We start from the raw sequence: 16663 nt of genomic DNA, 5'->3' as shown, positions 1-16663 counted from the left end.
TTTCGGCGCACAACCACATCTCCTACAGTGTAAATCGAGATGGCCTCCGGTATGGGAGCGCACAGCTAGATTGTGCTCTCGCGCCCTCTCATTGAAGCAGCGTCCCGTCTGTCCAATGTAGCACTGGCCACAGGACAGGGGGATTTTGTATACCACACCTGTTACGCACTCTACAGCGGGATCAACATGCCGCTTACTACACGGCACGCGCAAACCTTTGTGCATCATGGAACAAACTTTTGCCAACTTGCACGGAGCCGAAAAAACCGTTTTTACCCCATAACGGTTGGCTACCTTTTTCATATTATGCGACACGCGATGTATGTATACTCACGGACAACTTTTCTTGGCAATGAAGTGAAGGCTACAGAGCCAAATCGCGAGTATCCTACCGCTCGTGAATGTAGTCCCACAATTGTGTCCGTATTTTTCTGCGTGAGGTATCAAAAATACTCCTTTATTTTCTACATGTGCCCCTTTCAGACGGGATGCAGCTCACACCAGCGAGATATTTTCGTTTGTTTTGCTTTACACGTTGTCACTTTGCGTTTTTGAAGGCGTGAGAAAGTGGCGCCTTTTACGTGTACCTCAAACGCCAAGCGGCGTCTGCGTCGATATGCAACGCTGATTGCGCGTAGCCATCACTTTGCACAGGGGTACGAAACGCGCGCCATACCGGACTACCTCGCGTAGGAGTACATGTGCAGAAGCTCCGCCACCGTAGCTTTCCCTTCATTGCCAAGAAAAGTTGTCCGCGAGTATAGGGCATTACGTGCACTCGTCTACTTTCAGTCACATTCTCGTTACGTTTACTACTGCCCTTTTTGCTCTGCAGCAGCCGTTCACAAGAGCTTAAAATCACAGTTGAAGGGTATCCCGCCTTGACCAAGCGTGCCTCCTGGAGCGCTAAGCTTTCTTTTATCTTATGGTGGCATGATTTTTCCAGAGCGGACCGACAACACAAGGACACAATTGCTCGTTTTGTTATCTTAGAATGGGCACTTTCATACGACAGTAAGGCCTTGGTAGTTCTTGGTTTGTACATCCAACACACGTGCTTGTTAGTAAAGTATAGACGCTGCCATTAGCCGGCTTCTCGTGCGTAAATGTCAGACCATCGGAAGCCAGCCGGAACTCAGCTATAATAGCTGAAACCTTGTTATCAAAAACCTTATCGTTCTGGGCGGTGACGAGCACTAAATAATCGTCGACATATCTTAGTATTGTAACTATGCCTTGTAGAGGCACTATGCCGCTGTAGAGTGCGTAACAGGTGTGGTATACAAAATCCCCCTGTCCTGTGGCCAGTGCTACATTGGACAGACGGGACGCTGCTTCAATGAGAGGGCGCGAGAGCACAATCTAGCTGTGCGCTCCCATACCGGAGGCCATCTCGATTTACACTGTAGGAGATGTGGTTGTGCGCCGAAACTAAAGGAGACCCGAATACTGTACAAGTCTAATGACAAGATGGAAAGAGAATTAATAGAGGCCTTCTTCATTGCGCGAAGCGACAATTGCGTTAGCATGCCTTCACTGACATTGCTCCCAAAGGAGCAGCAATTTTTAGATGGTTTTACGTAATGAGACGTTCATTTGTGTTTTATTTTCTTGTTTGCTACTTCAGCGCATGTTATTGATCATACTGTACCCGCATATCACTATCATCACATGTTTGCAGGTTGGCGTTTGCGCGGTGGACCTTAGATAAGGTTTCAAATTTTGTTGCTCTTAGTTTTCCGCATTTATTGGTTCTTATATTTGTTCGTTTTTAGGCACGTGTCAGGCAGATGTTGATTCAAACTTTTTAACGGCTTTAGCCTTCCGTTTATTCAGTTGAAGTTTTGCGCCCGTCCTGTCCACTTACCTTCGTCATATCGTGGTTTTGGGACGTTAAACCACAGATATTAAAAAATCGAGGGTTAAAGCGATCTCGTGAATAGTGGTAGTGAGCTGTGTGATTGTTGAAAGGTTTTTACGAAATCCATGTTGGTGATCAGATAGCAGCTTATCACGTTCAAGAAATTCGGTTATGAAATTTACGAGTATGTGTTCAAGCATTTTGCAGCAGGATGACGTCAGGGATATCGGGCAGTAGTTTTCTTTTTTTTTAAGCGGTCTCCTTTTTTGTGAACTGCCACTACCCGGGCGACACGCCAATCACCTGGAATGATAGCTAGCTTCAAACAGGAACGAAAAATCGCAGTGAGAATGTATGACACAGGCTCGGCATACCGGCGCAAAAAAAACATTGGGAATGTTATCTGGGCCGCCTGAAGATCTTTCTTTAAGGTGCAGTAAGAGAGAAAAAAACACCTTGTACAGTTATAAAGTTATCATCAAAATCTGATGGCCCAAATGACTGGACGCCGCTTTCGGCTGGAGAGAATACAGAATGGAAGTACTCATTCAACACGTCAGCTATGCCATTAGGTTCCGTTATAAGCACATCCCTGTCTTTTATTTTGTCTATTTGTTTATATTTAGAGCCGAGAAAACGCCAGAACTTTTGAGGATTTGTCTTAATAAAACTAGGCAAAGTAATTTCAAAATATTTGTTTTTTGCGCAAGACAGCACACGGTGTAATTCTTCTCGAAGTTGACGCAGTGATCCATTATTGGCGACCTTTTTTTTTTCTTTGCTCGTTTAAGCTTGCTCTTCAAATGAATAATGTTTCTATCAACCCAGGGGTTGTGGCGATCTGACTTCATACGCCTCGTAGGAACAAAATTTTCAATGCACGTTTGAACAGTTGCTTTAAACTTATTCCACAAAGTAATACCATCATGGCCTCGCAAATTATCTGCTAGTTCCCACAGCTCGTCGAGAATAGTGTCATCATTTGCCTGATTAAAGTTTTTGACAGTTTTGCTCTTTGGCTGAGTTTTCACGCAGTTATTTAGGGTGCAAGAAAAGAGAACTAACTTATGGTCCGATATATTATCCTCTACACGAACGGCATAATCAGCAATGCTTCTGCTGACAAATATAAGATCCAGTATTGCGCCGCCCCCTTCAGATTCACGGGTTGTTTCATGAACAACTTGAACCAAGTCGCTTGTCAGCATTATATCTTGCAACGTATTGTCGAGCAAGTGAAATGTAGTGCTACAAGCCCAATTGATTGATAGCAGGTTAAAATCCCCAGCCATAATTAGTGTTCCGTTAACGTTCGTCGTCATGTAATCTGATAAGGACAGCAAGAATTCAGGGGGTGAAGACGGAGGTCTGTAGACCGCACACAGTGTAAGTGCATGTCCCCAGCAGTTTATCTAAAAAAAAGACTTTCATGATTTTCTACCTGCGGTAGTAATCTAGCTGATAGGGTGTTTTTCAAGATAACTGCGACGCCACCTCCCCGTGTCGTGCGATCACGACGGAAAATATTGTGCGAGACGGACTTTTTCGAAACTAACGCTATGTGTATTTCAATTACATTTTCTTGTGTCTCACCAGTAATCAATCACTTTTTTTTTTCAAAATGAAGTTGTAACCAGTCTTCTACGGCAGTTCTTGTCCCGAAAAGTATGCGACCGCTCTGTAGGGACCCCCTGTCCTCTTAGACGAGGGGCCCCTACAGAGACTATTTTTTAACCTTTTATCTGGGCTTACCTGCAACGCCTTACCCGGGCGCCAGCAAGGGCGAAGCGCTACGCTTCATAGAGAACATTGACACTATCGTCGAAGCACTGTGTAACTACGAGCTAGTGCGCAAGGTGTTCCTACGTTATAATACCACCCTTCCCACAAGCGCATGGATTGAGAGAGTGTTCAGTATAGCTGCTGACCTCTTAACGAGGAACCGTGGAAGAATCAGCGTCGACAACAATGAAAAACAACTCCTGTTAAAAGTTAACAACGTGTAACACTATATCTCAGAAGCCACAGTAATCCTCCCAGCCCTCACGCAAGCCTCCAGCCTCCCCTCTGCCATGCAAGCCACAGTAGTTCGTTGTAGTTTGAGTGAGCTTGTGTTATTATGTTACGGTGATAATACGTTGAATGAAAGTAACGCAAAAGTAATCTATTGCATTCCTGTAAATGCTCAGTTACTTTTCTGGGGCCGTAATTGATCACTGTAATGAACTACATTTTAAAGGAAGTAATCGTAATTCTAATCGGTTACTTATTTTCTGTAACATGTACAACTCTTGGATCGGCCCGTCAATTCAGGTTTCGAGGACATGAAAACTGCATTTGGCGCCTTTCTTGGCACGGGTTCACCTCGAAAAGAAACAATTTCTCCACTGAATGATTTCCTGGTCCTTCACTTTCCTCACAACCTGGCGATTTAGGAGGTACAACACAACGTACCGTTATGACAATCCACCCAATTCATACAGTAGTGACACAATGCTTAGTAGTGTCACTAAGCATTGTGATAACCATGAGAATGGTTATCGACTACATTCTCATGCATTGAGAAAACACGTGATAATGCTCACAGAATGAAGCGTGGCAATTTAGGACTAAATAAGGGACGAGCTTTCATTTCCACGGTCTTTATTTTTTGTGTCACATAGCGTAATGTTGACACTTATATCAGAGCCAACATCACCTTTAACGATCACATTCGAATCAACACAACGTGGTTATAGCGGGCAATAAAACACGTTACGCTTAAATTTTCATGTCGCCTTTCATTTTTCGTGGATTGTAGGTTAATATATTCCCGAACACAATGCAGTAGGAACGAACCGTGTGAATGTTTATTGGGCAAGACACAAGTAACACTGAAACCACAACGATAGCTGCAAGCATAATCACTGATGGTCGAATTCGAACTGAAAGGTGAAGCCCGACTCTTATCTATACATGCATCAACAGTGCGCATTCCGGAGCAATCGCCAGCGCTCGGATTGGTTTCAGAATGTGCCACGATGCTCGCGTCGCGCGTGCAATCTAATCACATAAGCCTCCTTCTTTATATAGTACGCGCCAATATTGAAGGCATTCCACATAAGGGCATTTTACTCCTAGAGATAAGACTTACCAGCCGGCGTAATCTGCTACCGGAAACAATGTAAAACAATACGTGTCGGGCACTGCTAATGAGTTTTTGATCCAAAAAGGCAAAATTTCTTAGGGGAAGGAAGAAGCTTCTATAGATAAAAAATTCGTGAACACGGGGCGTCACTGGAGCCCATGTTTCGACAAGCAGGCTCTCCTTCTTCAAGGCTGCAACTTCAAGGCTGGAACTTCAGCTGCATCCTTGAAGAAGACAAGTCCGCTAGTCGAAACGTCGGCACACCGTGTTCACGAATTTTACAGCAGAACTGTTATGTTCGAGGTTTGCCGCGTGTAGTAGATAGAAAATTGTGATCATCAGTAAGCGGCAGGCGCTGAATCACCGTCCAAGCACCCTGCACACATGGTTAACTAGAGAAGCCCAAACGTGCCCGCCAGCTCTCCTGTGACCCAGCCTTGCGTGACTTAGTGCAAGCTGCTCTAATGTTTTTCATCTAACTAGTTTTCGGAGATACTGCTTCGCGTTAAGACATATTTGGCTGGCAGTGAGGGAGATCGGCAAAATAATTGCACACAAAGACCGTTCAATAGCAGCTTGAAGAGAGCCACTCGAGTGAAGTGCTATGAACTTTCCGTGGATTTCTTTAGGGTTTCAGCCACGTTTTTTTTTTTTATTGACGTGATGTAAGGAGAAGTTGGCGCACAAATAAGGCGCCCGCTACTCCTTAACTCTTGAAGTACATAGGGTCCGTAAACATAAAGTACACAGGCATGTTACCATATTTCAATGTTTGGAGGCTGCCTACAACGCGGGTATATTATACACAGGCTATAAAGTAGCTAGGCTCGTCCTTGCCCGAAAATGTCAGTCAAGGTTTGACGTAAAAGATGTGAGTTGGCTGTGGGTATCTAGTTGCGCCTCGGGTAGGGGAGGGGAGCAGAAGGGGCGACAGCCCACCTAATCTCCCAAATGGGGGCGCCAATCAGCCTGATACATTTACTCAGTTAGACCCTTTACGTCATTTTTACGTCATGGTTATGGCTGCGCATGGTTTATGACGATAATGACGAGCAAGGAGCACTGATGGTACATTCAAAGAACTGTTTACTGCCCACTGTTACCCCGGTAAGACGGGGTAAAGAAATGGCAGGACTATGTGAGAAGCACGTCATCGCTTCATTTTCATTTCTGTATCCACTGCGGAGCTTATTTGATTTTGGTCTCGACCAACGGGAAGGGGGGCGGGGCGCAGCTTTCATACTTGCCCATCCCCCCATAATGCGGAACCCTGCGCTATGGCTTTGTGGAATGCCTTCATCCGGCCATTGCTCACCACAACGATCGATGTGCGACCACCACTTTAATGGCAGCTCAGGGCTGACGTCTCACCTGATGATCTGTGCGCTTTCAATCGCTGTAGAAAAACCGATAGCAGGGCTAGTTGTCAATAGTTCTTGAACATCTTGAAAACAGCGTAAGAAAGATACGGACAAAAGCAGATGGTATGTCCTTTTATATTCTTTGTCCGTGTCGTTTTCACGGTCTTTTCAAGATGTTTAAAGAGCTTTCCATGGTACAGCACTGCACGGGCCGTGATAAGTGATTCACTGGGCCGAAAAGGTCTTGGTGAGCTACTTGCCACCGCCATTCGAACCACCGGCAAGCTACATTCAACGACCTTTCTGTGCCGTCAATAAAATTGTTTCTCTCTCTCTCTCGGCCCGGGCCCGGCCCGGGCCCGGAACTCGCTCAAGTTTACCCGCCTGAACTCGGCCCAGTGACTAAAAGCGAGACCCGGGCCCGGCCCGAACTCGAGAAAAAATTTTGCCCACCCGGCCCGGCCCGGCCCGGCCCGACAGCAAATGGGGCCTGACAGGGGCCCGAACTACTAATCTAGCTGGTATTGCCCGAACATGGATGGAATCGACAGTAAGGTGTTTTAGGTGGCAAATATCTACGCTGTCCTGGCGCATGTTTCGCGAACAGTCGTACATTAACCTACGCTAATTTCTCGTAAAAAGGGGTTCACGGTGGAAACAGTTGAGCTGGCATACTGGGCACAATCGATGTTTGTACCAGAGCAGTGGTATACTGGAAGCACACGTTGTTGGGCTAGTCGGTTCATGTTCTTTCATAAGCCACGGATGTGGCTATTTCGCGCAAAGAAATCACAAGGGGAGGGTTAAGGGGAGCGCAAACTTTCGACTGTTTATTCCAAATTTACTGCAGTCGTATATATATATATGCAAACGCATGCGCAGAAAGCGAGGCAAACATCGAATAGATAACGTTTTGTGCAATGCAATACATAGCTGTATAGACATGCGCAAAAGGATCACAACAATCGGATACCATCTTAATCGCAACCTGCGATGCAAGAACGTGCCTTCTGCCTGCGAAAGGAACAATGAAGTGTCACTAATGCATAATAAACCTCGTGCTTTTACGTGAAAAACTTCCAACAGTTCTCGAGCAGTGGTGTCCCTGCTTCTCCCAAGAATCTGAATTTTATGCAGATACAGCTCACGCTGGCGGGAATTACAGTGGGCCGGCAAATGTGCCCCATCTTTACATTTTAGTGACAGGTCGTGTTCCCGCGCACGCTCATTCACGCACCTTCCCGTCTGGCCGACATATGTCTTGCCGCAAGAGAGCGGAAATTCGTAAACAACACCGGTGGCACATTTTGTGTATGAGTTTGCCTGCTTCTTGCCACAGCCACTTTTCTTGTTCCCGCCATTTAGAATACGCGGGCAAAGCTGAGATAGCTTCCGTGGCGCGGAAAAAGCAATTGGCACGCCGTGCCTGTTTGCAACCTTCTTGAGGTTGTGTGAAATCCGGTGCATATACGGGACGACCTCAGGTCTCACCGTTCCGTGTTGTGAGCCTTCCCTTTTGCGCATGCCTATACAGCTATGTATTGCATTGCACAAAACGTTATCTGTTCGATGTTTGCCTCGCTTTCTGCGCATGCGTTTGCATATATATATACTACTGCAGTAAAAAGCGCATGATTGCGAGCATGCAGGTTCTAACGATTGTGAGCATGCAGTTCTTTTTTTACGTCGTACCTGAGGTCCAGGTGCTGCAGACTGGAGGCCAATTGCGGAAAGTACGTCCGCCGCACTTTCTGGAGTCGATTTGAAGGCAGCTTGATCTCTTCGACGCTGTCCAGTCCGGATAGGGCTTGGTCCTCTACGCGCTCTATACGCGTGTTCTGTATCGAAAAGCTCTTCAGACGCGTCAAACCGTGAAACCAGTTTTTGCGCAGAACTTCGATGGTGCTGGTGTCGACCATCACGTGCTTCAGGCTGTCCGTCGCGCCGAGGTGAGCATCGCCAAGGTCCAGGTCTGTGTGGCGAACGTCCAGGCCTTCCAGCTTACTTCCGAGAATGATTGTGGTGTCGTCGTGCCCTTGCGTGGGAGATACTCGAAAGGTGGAGTGCAGGATCTTAATGGTGACTACGTTGAGGCCCTTGAACAGATCTACCATTATGGAGAAGTTGACGTGTTGGAGTGTCAGTGCGTTCAGTTCGTACGCGCGCAGATAACTGAACGGCACTTCCAAGTGACGGGTACTCGGTATGCCACTGCACAGGATCCGCAGGCCGATGCTGGCCTCTATGCATCGGCAAGGCATGAGGAAGGCGCTTTGCGGGCACGATACCTGCTTGTAGGCCTGGGCGGTGTAGGACGCCATCAGGGCAGTGGCGACTAGGAGGTGACCGGTGAGAAAATTGGGCCGCCGCATCGTTCGTCACTCGGCGATGGGATTTCAAAGAACAATGCCCCCCTCTGCATGTGCAACCTCGGAGAGCGTGCCTTATCGGGCGCCGACAGAGAGGCGCAGCAGTGGACGGCGTCGCTCCGTCGGGACACACGTAAACGCGTGCACTTCACCGAGGTTGTCCTAGACCGCCCTGACCTCGTTCACGCGCGATGGGATAAGCAAATGAGGGCTCACTTACTAAAGTCACCAGACCGGCCTGCGCTTTCTGTACTCTCCCCAGAGTTCTGGCACTGACATAATACGTGTCAAGGAATGTTAGCAGATATTTATGGTCAGTTCTGATTCGCACGTATCGCCTCAAAGAAAGAGCTATAGTGCGAGTGTGCACAACGATCATGACGGCAACAGAAATCTATCTATCTATCTATCTATCTATCTATCTATCTATCTATCTATCTATCTATCTATCTATCTATCTATCTATCTATCTATCTATCTATCTATCTATCTATCTATCTATCTATCTATCTATCTATCTATCTATCTATCTATCTATCTATCTATCTATCTATCTATCTATCTATCTATCTATCTATCTATCTATCTATCTATCTATCTATCTATCTATCTATCTATCTATCTATCTATCTATCTATCTATCTATCTATCTATCTATCTATCTATCTATCTATCTATCTATTCATCCTCCGTAATGGTGTTGTCCTGGTCATTTTGTTAGCTTAGTATACACCAAAACTCGCATGGCGTAAGATGACTGTATCACGAAGATCAATAACAGGTAGTGAGCGACATGAATTACCTGATGTGCATGTAGCTGTTGTGACTTCTTCATTACCTCACTATATTCCAGAACATGTGCCACATGATGTCCGTACAGTATACAAACTTCAAAAGCGGGCCACGACATGGGTGCTCGGGACACTCACGCCATATATGGTCGTCGTGGTCGTTTCGTAATATGGTATCTACCAGTATGTGCATTCGTGCCTGAGAAACATGCTGTGAGACATCATGACCTGTATGGCATGGCATGAATGTCTCTCATGATGGCAGAACATAAATGGCATAAATGCACCTATTGCATGAAATTTTCGTGATCACGGAGTGTCGGTGGAGCCGATGTTTCGACCAGAGGACTCGTCTTCTTCAAGGCTGCTTTTAGAGCACTGCTCTTAGGTGCCCGTTCCTGAATTGAGCGGCGTCGCCGTCGCCGCCGCTGGCGTAACCGATAGACATGAAAAAATGAAATGAGATAAAAAAATACCCAAGATTTAATGGGATTTAAACTTGGGCCCTCTGCGTGGCAGTCGCGTATTATACCACAGACCCACGCTGCTACTTGAAACCAATTTGCAAAAAGGCCCTATACGAGCATCATGTCAGGCAAGGAATCGCGTTAATCTACGTAATATAGCGTGGTAGAAGAGTAAAATAACAACCAGTTATACCACAATGGTAATTGTGCAACGAGTATGTGGTTTAATGCTTCTCACCCACTCAAAGTGCTCAGCCATAATTGTTCAATGTCATCAGCCACATGCAGCATCAACAAAGTGCACACTTACAGATGTGCAGCGGGTACCTCGCTTATCCACAGAAAGAAGAAGCGTAGTGGGTGCTGTACTCCTTCAAAAAAGTTATGATTTATGGCGTAGTCGATACCTCGCGGGAAGCCAAAACTTCAGAAAATGTTGACCGTGCCCCAACACGAAGCTGCGCTCAGAATTCGCATTTGGCAGTATCGTAATCTTCGGTAATTTTTTCTTATCTTCAAGCTTCTATCTTCCCCTGAACTTCTGCCTTTTTCAACAGCGGGCCTTTCAAGGCGAACCATGCAGAGTAAATAGAAATTATCATCATGAACCGGCACGTGTTCTCTTCGTCCTCTTCTACATCGTCATCGTCTTCTTAATCTGCTTTGCTCCCAGAACACATACGCCGATTTCTCCGGCGCTGGATGCAATAACTCTCATGAGCGAGAGAACGACTACAGAGGGAGAGAGAGAGAGAGAGTAAGAGAAAAAGATAGCGAAAGAGAGAAATTCTTGGGAAAAAACTGGCTGTGGCTTAGCTCGGCTAGGCCCGGTTATTCAAGCGAAAGCTTGTTACACATGGTTATGCTTCTTTACCCTCGTAGCCGAAGCACAGTTTGCCAACAATTCGACGCATAGGAAAATTACGAATGACCGTTTTTGAGTCTGAGAATATATACTCCGCCTAAGTGTGAGCAATAGCTAAAGCAATCGCAGCTTCTTCCGCCTCGATTGGTTGAGCGACTGGGCCGAAAGTGGCGCAACAGAGTAGCTTGTGGGCATTATCTGAGACCGCCACTGAGAAGGCAGCACGATGGGAGTATTCTGCGGCATGTACATAAGCAGCCGGGGTCGAAGATGCGTAGCGCTGATGAAGCGACCTAGGTCTAGCGCTGCGTGTGTCATCTTCCTTCTCGTGTCCTTGTGCCAAGTTCGCGCTGCAACCAAAATTCTTCATGACGTACCAACAAGCCCAATTCGCAACTCGTGATTATGGGCTGGAGGGATATTTTTCGGTAATGGTGGAATGTAGAGACTGTCGCTAACGCACCCGGGGGTGAATTCTGGGGGGGCGGGGGAGGTGCATCCTATGAGGTTGATTTCGAGTGCTAGATAGACGGTGAAATTCGCTCGACTAGGTCAGTAAAGTGGAAGATTGGGCCAGTTTGTGATTCATGATCGAAGTATACTGCGCGGTGGAAAACACGGACAACAAGAAGACCCTTGTGTGCACCGCTTGGCCCCGTCTTCTTGTTGTCCTTGTTTTCCAAGGTCAGTAAAGCTTTCGCTTTAAACAATTTCTTGGCGAAGCGAGATCCGAACTCACGTATCCACGATCAGAACGCGCACTCACGATCTGAACCAATCGGCTATCCAGGCATGCTATCAGAGTATAGCATAGCCTTGTAAAGTATAGTATAGCAAGGGGCTGGGAAAAGAAAGTGAGGGTGAGGGGGACAGATGTGAGGGTGAGGAGGAGGGAAAGGAGTAAGGGAGAACGAGTATAGAGGTGAACTTTACAATGGCGGTAAATTGGGCTAGTTGGTGGTTCATGATCGTAAAATACGAGCAGCGCAAAAGACGACGGATGAGCTCGTTTATCTCTGTGTTCGTCCGTCATCTTTTGCGCTGTTATTTTACGATCGAGTACAGAGAGAAAAAAAAAGAGGTAGAAAGATAGATAGGAAGAACTGGAAGAGAGAAAGAGATAGAGAGAAGAGAGAACGACTACTGAGAGAGAGAACGATACGGAAAGAAGGTGAAAGCGAAAATATAGAAAAAGAAAGGGAATAAAGAGAGAAATGGATGGAAAGGACGGGAAGAAAGAGTGAAAAAGATAGAGAGAGAAAGAAATAGAGAAAGAAAGAGATAGAAAGAAGCTGATACAAAAAAGATAGAGAAAGAGAGGGCACGCATGTCCATGTATAGTATAGAATAGAAAGGGGCGGGAAAGAGAAAGATGAGAGGGTAAGCCAAGCCAGGTCCAGCTTGGTGCCCACCAGCCTTGCGCGACTTAGTGCAAGCTGTGCTAACTTTGTTTACATATAACTGCAGTAATTTCTTTAGCTGCAATATTTGAAGGTACATGACACAACACAAATGAAACGGTGTACACAAGGGTAGGAATTCGGCCTTGTTGGTAACACATGGTAAGAAATGCTTAGCGCGTAAGCAACACAAGGACATTGTTGACATGGCGTACATTGCCGGACATATACCAATTTTCTCGTTTTGCCAGCTGTTGCTCGGTTTGCCAGCTGTTGTATAATGCTGAGTTATGATGCCTGCCTTTAGCTAGTGGTTGCTTAGCACTGTCTAATGTTGGCTAAGTACTTGCTTGTGCTTGTTAATGTTGGCTAGTGATGCTCAACTGTTCTCTGGTTTTGTCCAGTGTGTGTCAATTTTCACCAGTGATGTCTAAGCGCTGGCTAGTGTAGGCTTACTGTCGGCTATTAGTGGCAAGTGTGTGGTAATGTCGGCTTCCTGCTTGCTATTACTGAGTAATGTCGGGTAACTATCGCCTACTTGTGACAAGTGCTGGCTAAAGTAAACTGATGCTGACTACCATGCGCGTTATTTCGTACTTTGCGTTTGTTAATGGAGGCCAGTGCTTTTTAACGTAAGCAAGTGATGACTAAATAAATGTTGGCCAATCTTCTCTAACTGTCACCTTGCTCTGTATAGTGTATGCTAATTCTGCCTAGTGGTGGCAACCGTTGCCTAGCAGTGGCTAAAGTTAGCTGCCGGTTAGTTCTGCGTAGAGCTTGCTGAGGCTGGCAAACTGTTGGTTGGCTCCGGATAACGTTGGCTAGCTGTCTGTGTTGCCTGGTGGGGGCTAATTTTTACTAGCACTGACTCGTGTTGCCAGACTGTCAGCTAGTGCTCGCTAATTTTAGTTACTCTTCCCTAATGTTTCTTAAATGTTGGCTGCTGCGTGTTAATTGTGGCCTATGGTGGCTAATTTTAGCTGACCACCGGTCGGTTTTTTTGCCTTATTTTGGCCCCAGCCGCGTAGTGTTGGCTATCTGCTCTTACAGCAATGTAATAACTATTACCTCTGCATAGACGTGCGCACGGGGGGAGGGGGGGCAGAGAGGGGGGAGGCCTCCCTCCCCCCCTTGTCGCCTAGATTGGGGGGGCGCAAAATCTGCTCCATACAGGGCTTAGCCAGTACCTCGTCTTCATCGTCATCAACCGTCTCATCAACAAAGTGCACATAATGCCTTACAGGTGGTCCCTCGCTTCTCCGCAGAATGACGAATAATGCCGTGGTGGGTGCTTCCCAACTTCACAAAAATTATGATTTGTGGGCGTAGTGGGTACATTGCTAGTGTATTTGCCCTATGAGTGTTTATAACGGGCTCTAGAAATGCCGCTCTTCCAGCTTTCGCTGTGACTGTGCTGCGGTTTCTGCGCAGGTCTGGCGTTTTTTATTTGGGAGGTCACGCATATTAAAAACAGCCCAGGTGAGTTTGTCGCGGCGGCTACGAGCCTTTAGTGACAACGTGCATGCTCCTGCTCCCCACGCTATCCCGAGAAGCATAGCGAAGCCGTCAGAGACGCAGAGGGGAGGCAAAAAGAAAAGACAGGTTGGGGTGCGTGGTTTGACGCTAGAAAAGACACTTTTCTCTGAGGTAATATGTTGTCGCACGCCACACTCGGAGAGACGGGGGGTCTTTCAAGTTCAACGCTTTCGTTTTGTGCGTCTAGGTGGCGCTAGACGAAGATTTCCGTTGTTGTGACAGTAATAATGTAGATTTCGCAGTATTACTGCAGCATTATTGTGTGATTCATGTGCATTATTTTATCGGGAAACCGTAACTAGTATATTTTAAGCTACTGATGCTCAGAATTCAGCGCTGTTTGAAGATTACACCGATTTGTTGACGTTTGCGGCATGATAAATTAAGACAATTCACGGGCTTCGTGTCACACTTCTGCTTGCTTTATTGAAAAACGCTACGTTGAAAAAATAGATCGGGGGCTCTAGTTTCTCTACGTGCAAAACCAGCCGCAGAACTTCAGTAGTCTTCCACGAAAATGGGCCGAGGTAGGTAGCTATATTGAGAATATTTGCCAATTTAGATGAATATAATTTAAAAAGTAGCGGGTGTACATCGATGAAATTTAGCATTCAGACGGAAAATCTTGTTTCTACATACGCCCCGAAAATAAACTTTCTTTAGTGAGTAGTTACTGGACAGTGTGCTGCGAAAATGACTAAATTTGGCTGTTTTCAAAAGCTAAGCAACAAAAAAAAAATACAAGTCCGACATAAATTTGCTACGTTGACGAAATAGGTAAATATGTCTTGAAATGAAAAATAGAGACAGCCCGAAAAAAAAACGACGACAAAAAAAGAACACACACAACAGGACTAGCGCTGTATTGCCAACGGAATGTTTATTGACAATTGCCCACTTATAGCTATGCCACTAGAAACGCCTTGTCACACAAAAAACGTTGCAGGAAAGCAGATGATTTTTTCAAGGGCTCGTTTATCTTTGTTAGACACAATATTAATGAGAACTAACAGACAATAACGCCAAGGAAAGTACAGGGGGTGTTAACTGTGGTGTTTAGAATATAAATGTGAAGAAAGTAAAGTGGACGAAAAGATGACTTGCCGCCGGCAGGGACCGAACCTGCGACCTTCGAATAACGCGTCCGATGCTCTACCACTGAGCTACGGCGGCGGTCGGACGCGTTATTCGAAGGTCGCAGGTTCGGTCCCTGCCGGCGGCAAGTCATCTTTTCGTCCACTTTACTTTCTTCACATTTATATTCTAAACACCACAGTTAACACCCCCTGTACTTTCCTTGGCGTTATTGTCTGTTAGTTCTCATTAATATTGTGTCTAACAAAGATAAACGAGCCCTTGAAAAAATCATCTGCTTTCCTTCATTCATAGCGAGGGTCTCGTCCTGGCAGACTTAATGCCTTCAGGTAGTATGCGAGGGATTATTGGTCAGCTGCCAGCTCGTAATAAGTTCACGTGCTACGTGACGCCAACAGGCAAAAAGAGTGTTCCACACTCGCCGCCATGGCTGCGATTGGCGCTGACTAACACTCCTAGGTTTAAATCAACATATATATACCCCAGAAAGTGGACGGGAGGATGACCGCCGCCGTAGCTCAGTGGTAGAGCATCGGACGCGTTATTCGAAGGTCGCAGGTTCGGTCCCTGCCGGCGGCAAGTCATCTTTTCGTCCACTTTACTTTCTTCACATTTATATTCTAAACACCACAGTTAACACCCCCTGTACTTTCCTTGGCGTTATTGTCTGTTAGTTCTCATTAATATTGTGTCTAACAAAGATAAACGAGCCCTTGAAAAAATCATCTGCTTTCCTTCATTCATAGCGAGGGTCTCGTCCTGGCAGACTTAATGCCTTCAGGTAGTATGCGAGGGATTATTGGTCAGCTGCCAGCTCGTAATAAGTTCACGTGCTACGTGACGCCAACAGGCAAAAAAGAGTGTTCCACACTCGCCGCCATGGCTGCGATTGGCGCTGACTAACACTCCTAGGTTTAAATCAACATATATATACCCCAGAAAGTGGACGGGAGGATGACCGCCGCCGTAGCTCAGTGGTAGAGCATCGGACGCGTTATTCGAAGGTCGCAGGTTCGGTCCCTGCCGGCGGCAAGTCATCTTTTCGTCCACTTTACTTTCTTCACATTTATATTCTAAACACCACAGTTAACACCCCCTGTACTTTCCTTGGCGTTATTGTCGTATTTTCAAAATACGATTTGCGCATTGCTCACGTCTCGACCAGCAACCTCCGGGATCAGCTCGTCAATGTGAAAGACAGACTGCCAAGTGAATCATTTCCAGGTGTCGTGTATAAGATGCCGTGCTCTGCTTGCCGTGAAGTGTATATTGGCGAAACAGTAAAGTTTTCTCGACGCCTCAAAGAGCACCAAGATGTCGTGACTAAAAACAATCACACGACAAACGCCATCGCTGAGCATGCACATGCACATGATCATACCATTGATTGGGATAACGCCGCCATCGTCGCCAAGGAAAAGAACGTGTCATCACGCCGGCTTCTAGAATCACTAATCATTCAGTCGGCGCCAGCTACAATGAACAGGACACCAGGAACTATGCCTGCCGTGTAGCATGCTCGTTGCGTCACGTTCTGGCTATATAATTTACAACGACTTCGAGTCCTGCTCAGTGAACAAGGAACCCGTATGTGGTTCCGAAACGTCAGATCACCTCTTCCGACTTGGTCAGTGACCGTGAATCATCTCATCCAATGCCTGACCCGACGAACTTTCGTCGAACTCTTGACTACTATACTACCAGCATACGTGCTTCTTCGGGAACGTTAAGGAAATGTCTAAAAATTGTATTCCGTTATTCTTAGGCATTTCTCCATATAATTCAAATTTT

The 16663-nt window shown here is 46.2% G+C and overlaps 1 protein-coding gene across 1 annotated transcript in view; it reads right to left on the bottom strand.

Moving 5' to 3' along the window:
• LOC119403613 (uncharacterized) overlaps positions 1–8721 on the bottom strand; it is a 28054-nt gene extending 19333 nt beyond the window's left edge. The window contains exon 1 of the mRNA XM_037670535.1: positions 8042–8721. Coding sequence (XP_037526463.1) covers positions 8042–8721 — 680 coding nt within the window. The remainder of the gene's footprint in view (positions 1–8041) is intronic.
• Positions 8722–16663: the final 7942 nt, after the last annotated feature.

Source organism: Rhipicephalus sanguineus, chromosome 8 (assembly GCF_013339695.2).
Source record: "Rhipicephalus sanguineus isolate Rsan-2018 chromosome 8, BIME_Rsan_1.4, whole genome shotgun sequence".
In the NCBI taxonomy this organism is placed as follows: Eukaryota; Metazoa; Arthropoda; class Arachnida; order Ixodida; family Ixodidae; genus Rhipicephalus; species Rhipicephalus sanguineus.
The sequence above is the reverse complement of the archived record's forward strand: the minus strand, read 5'-3'. Positions and strand labels throughout refer to the sequence as shown.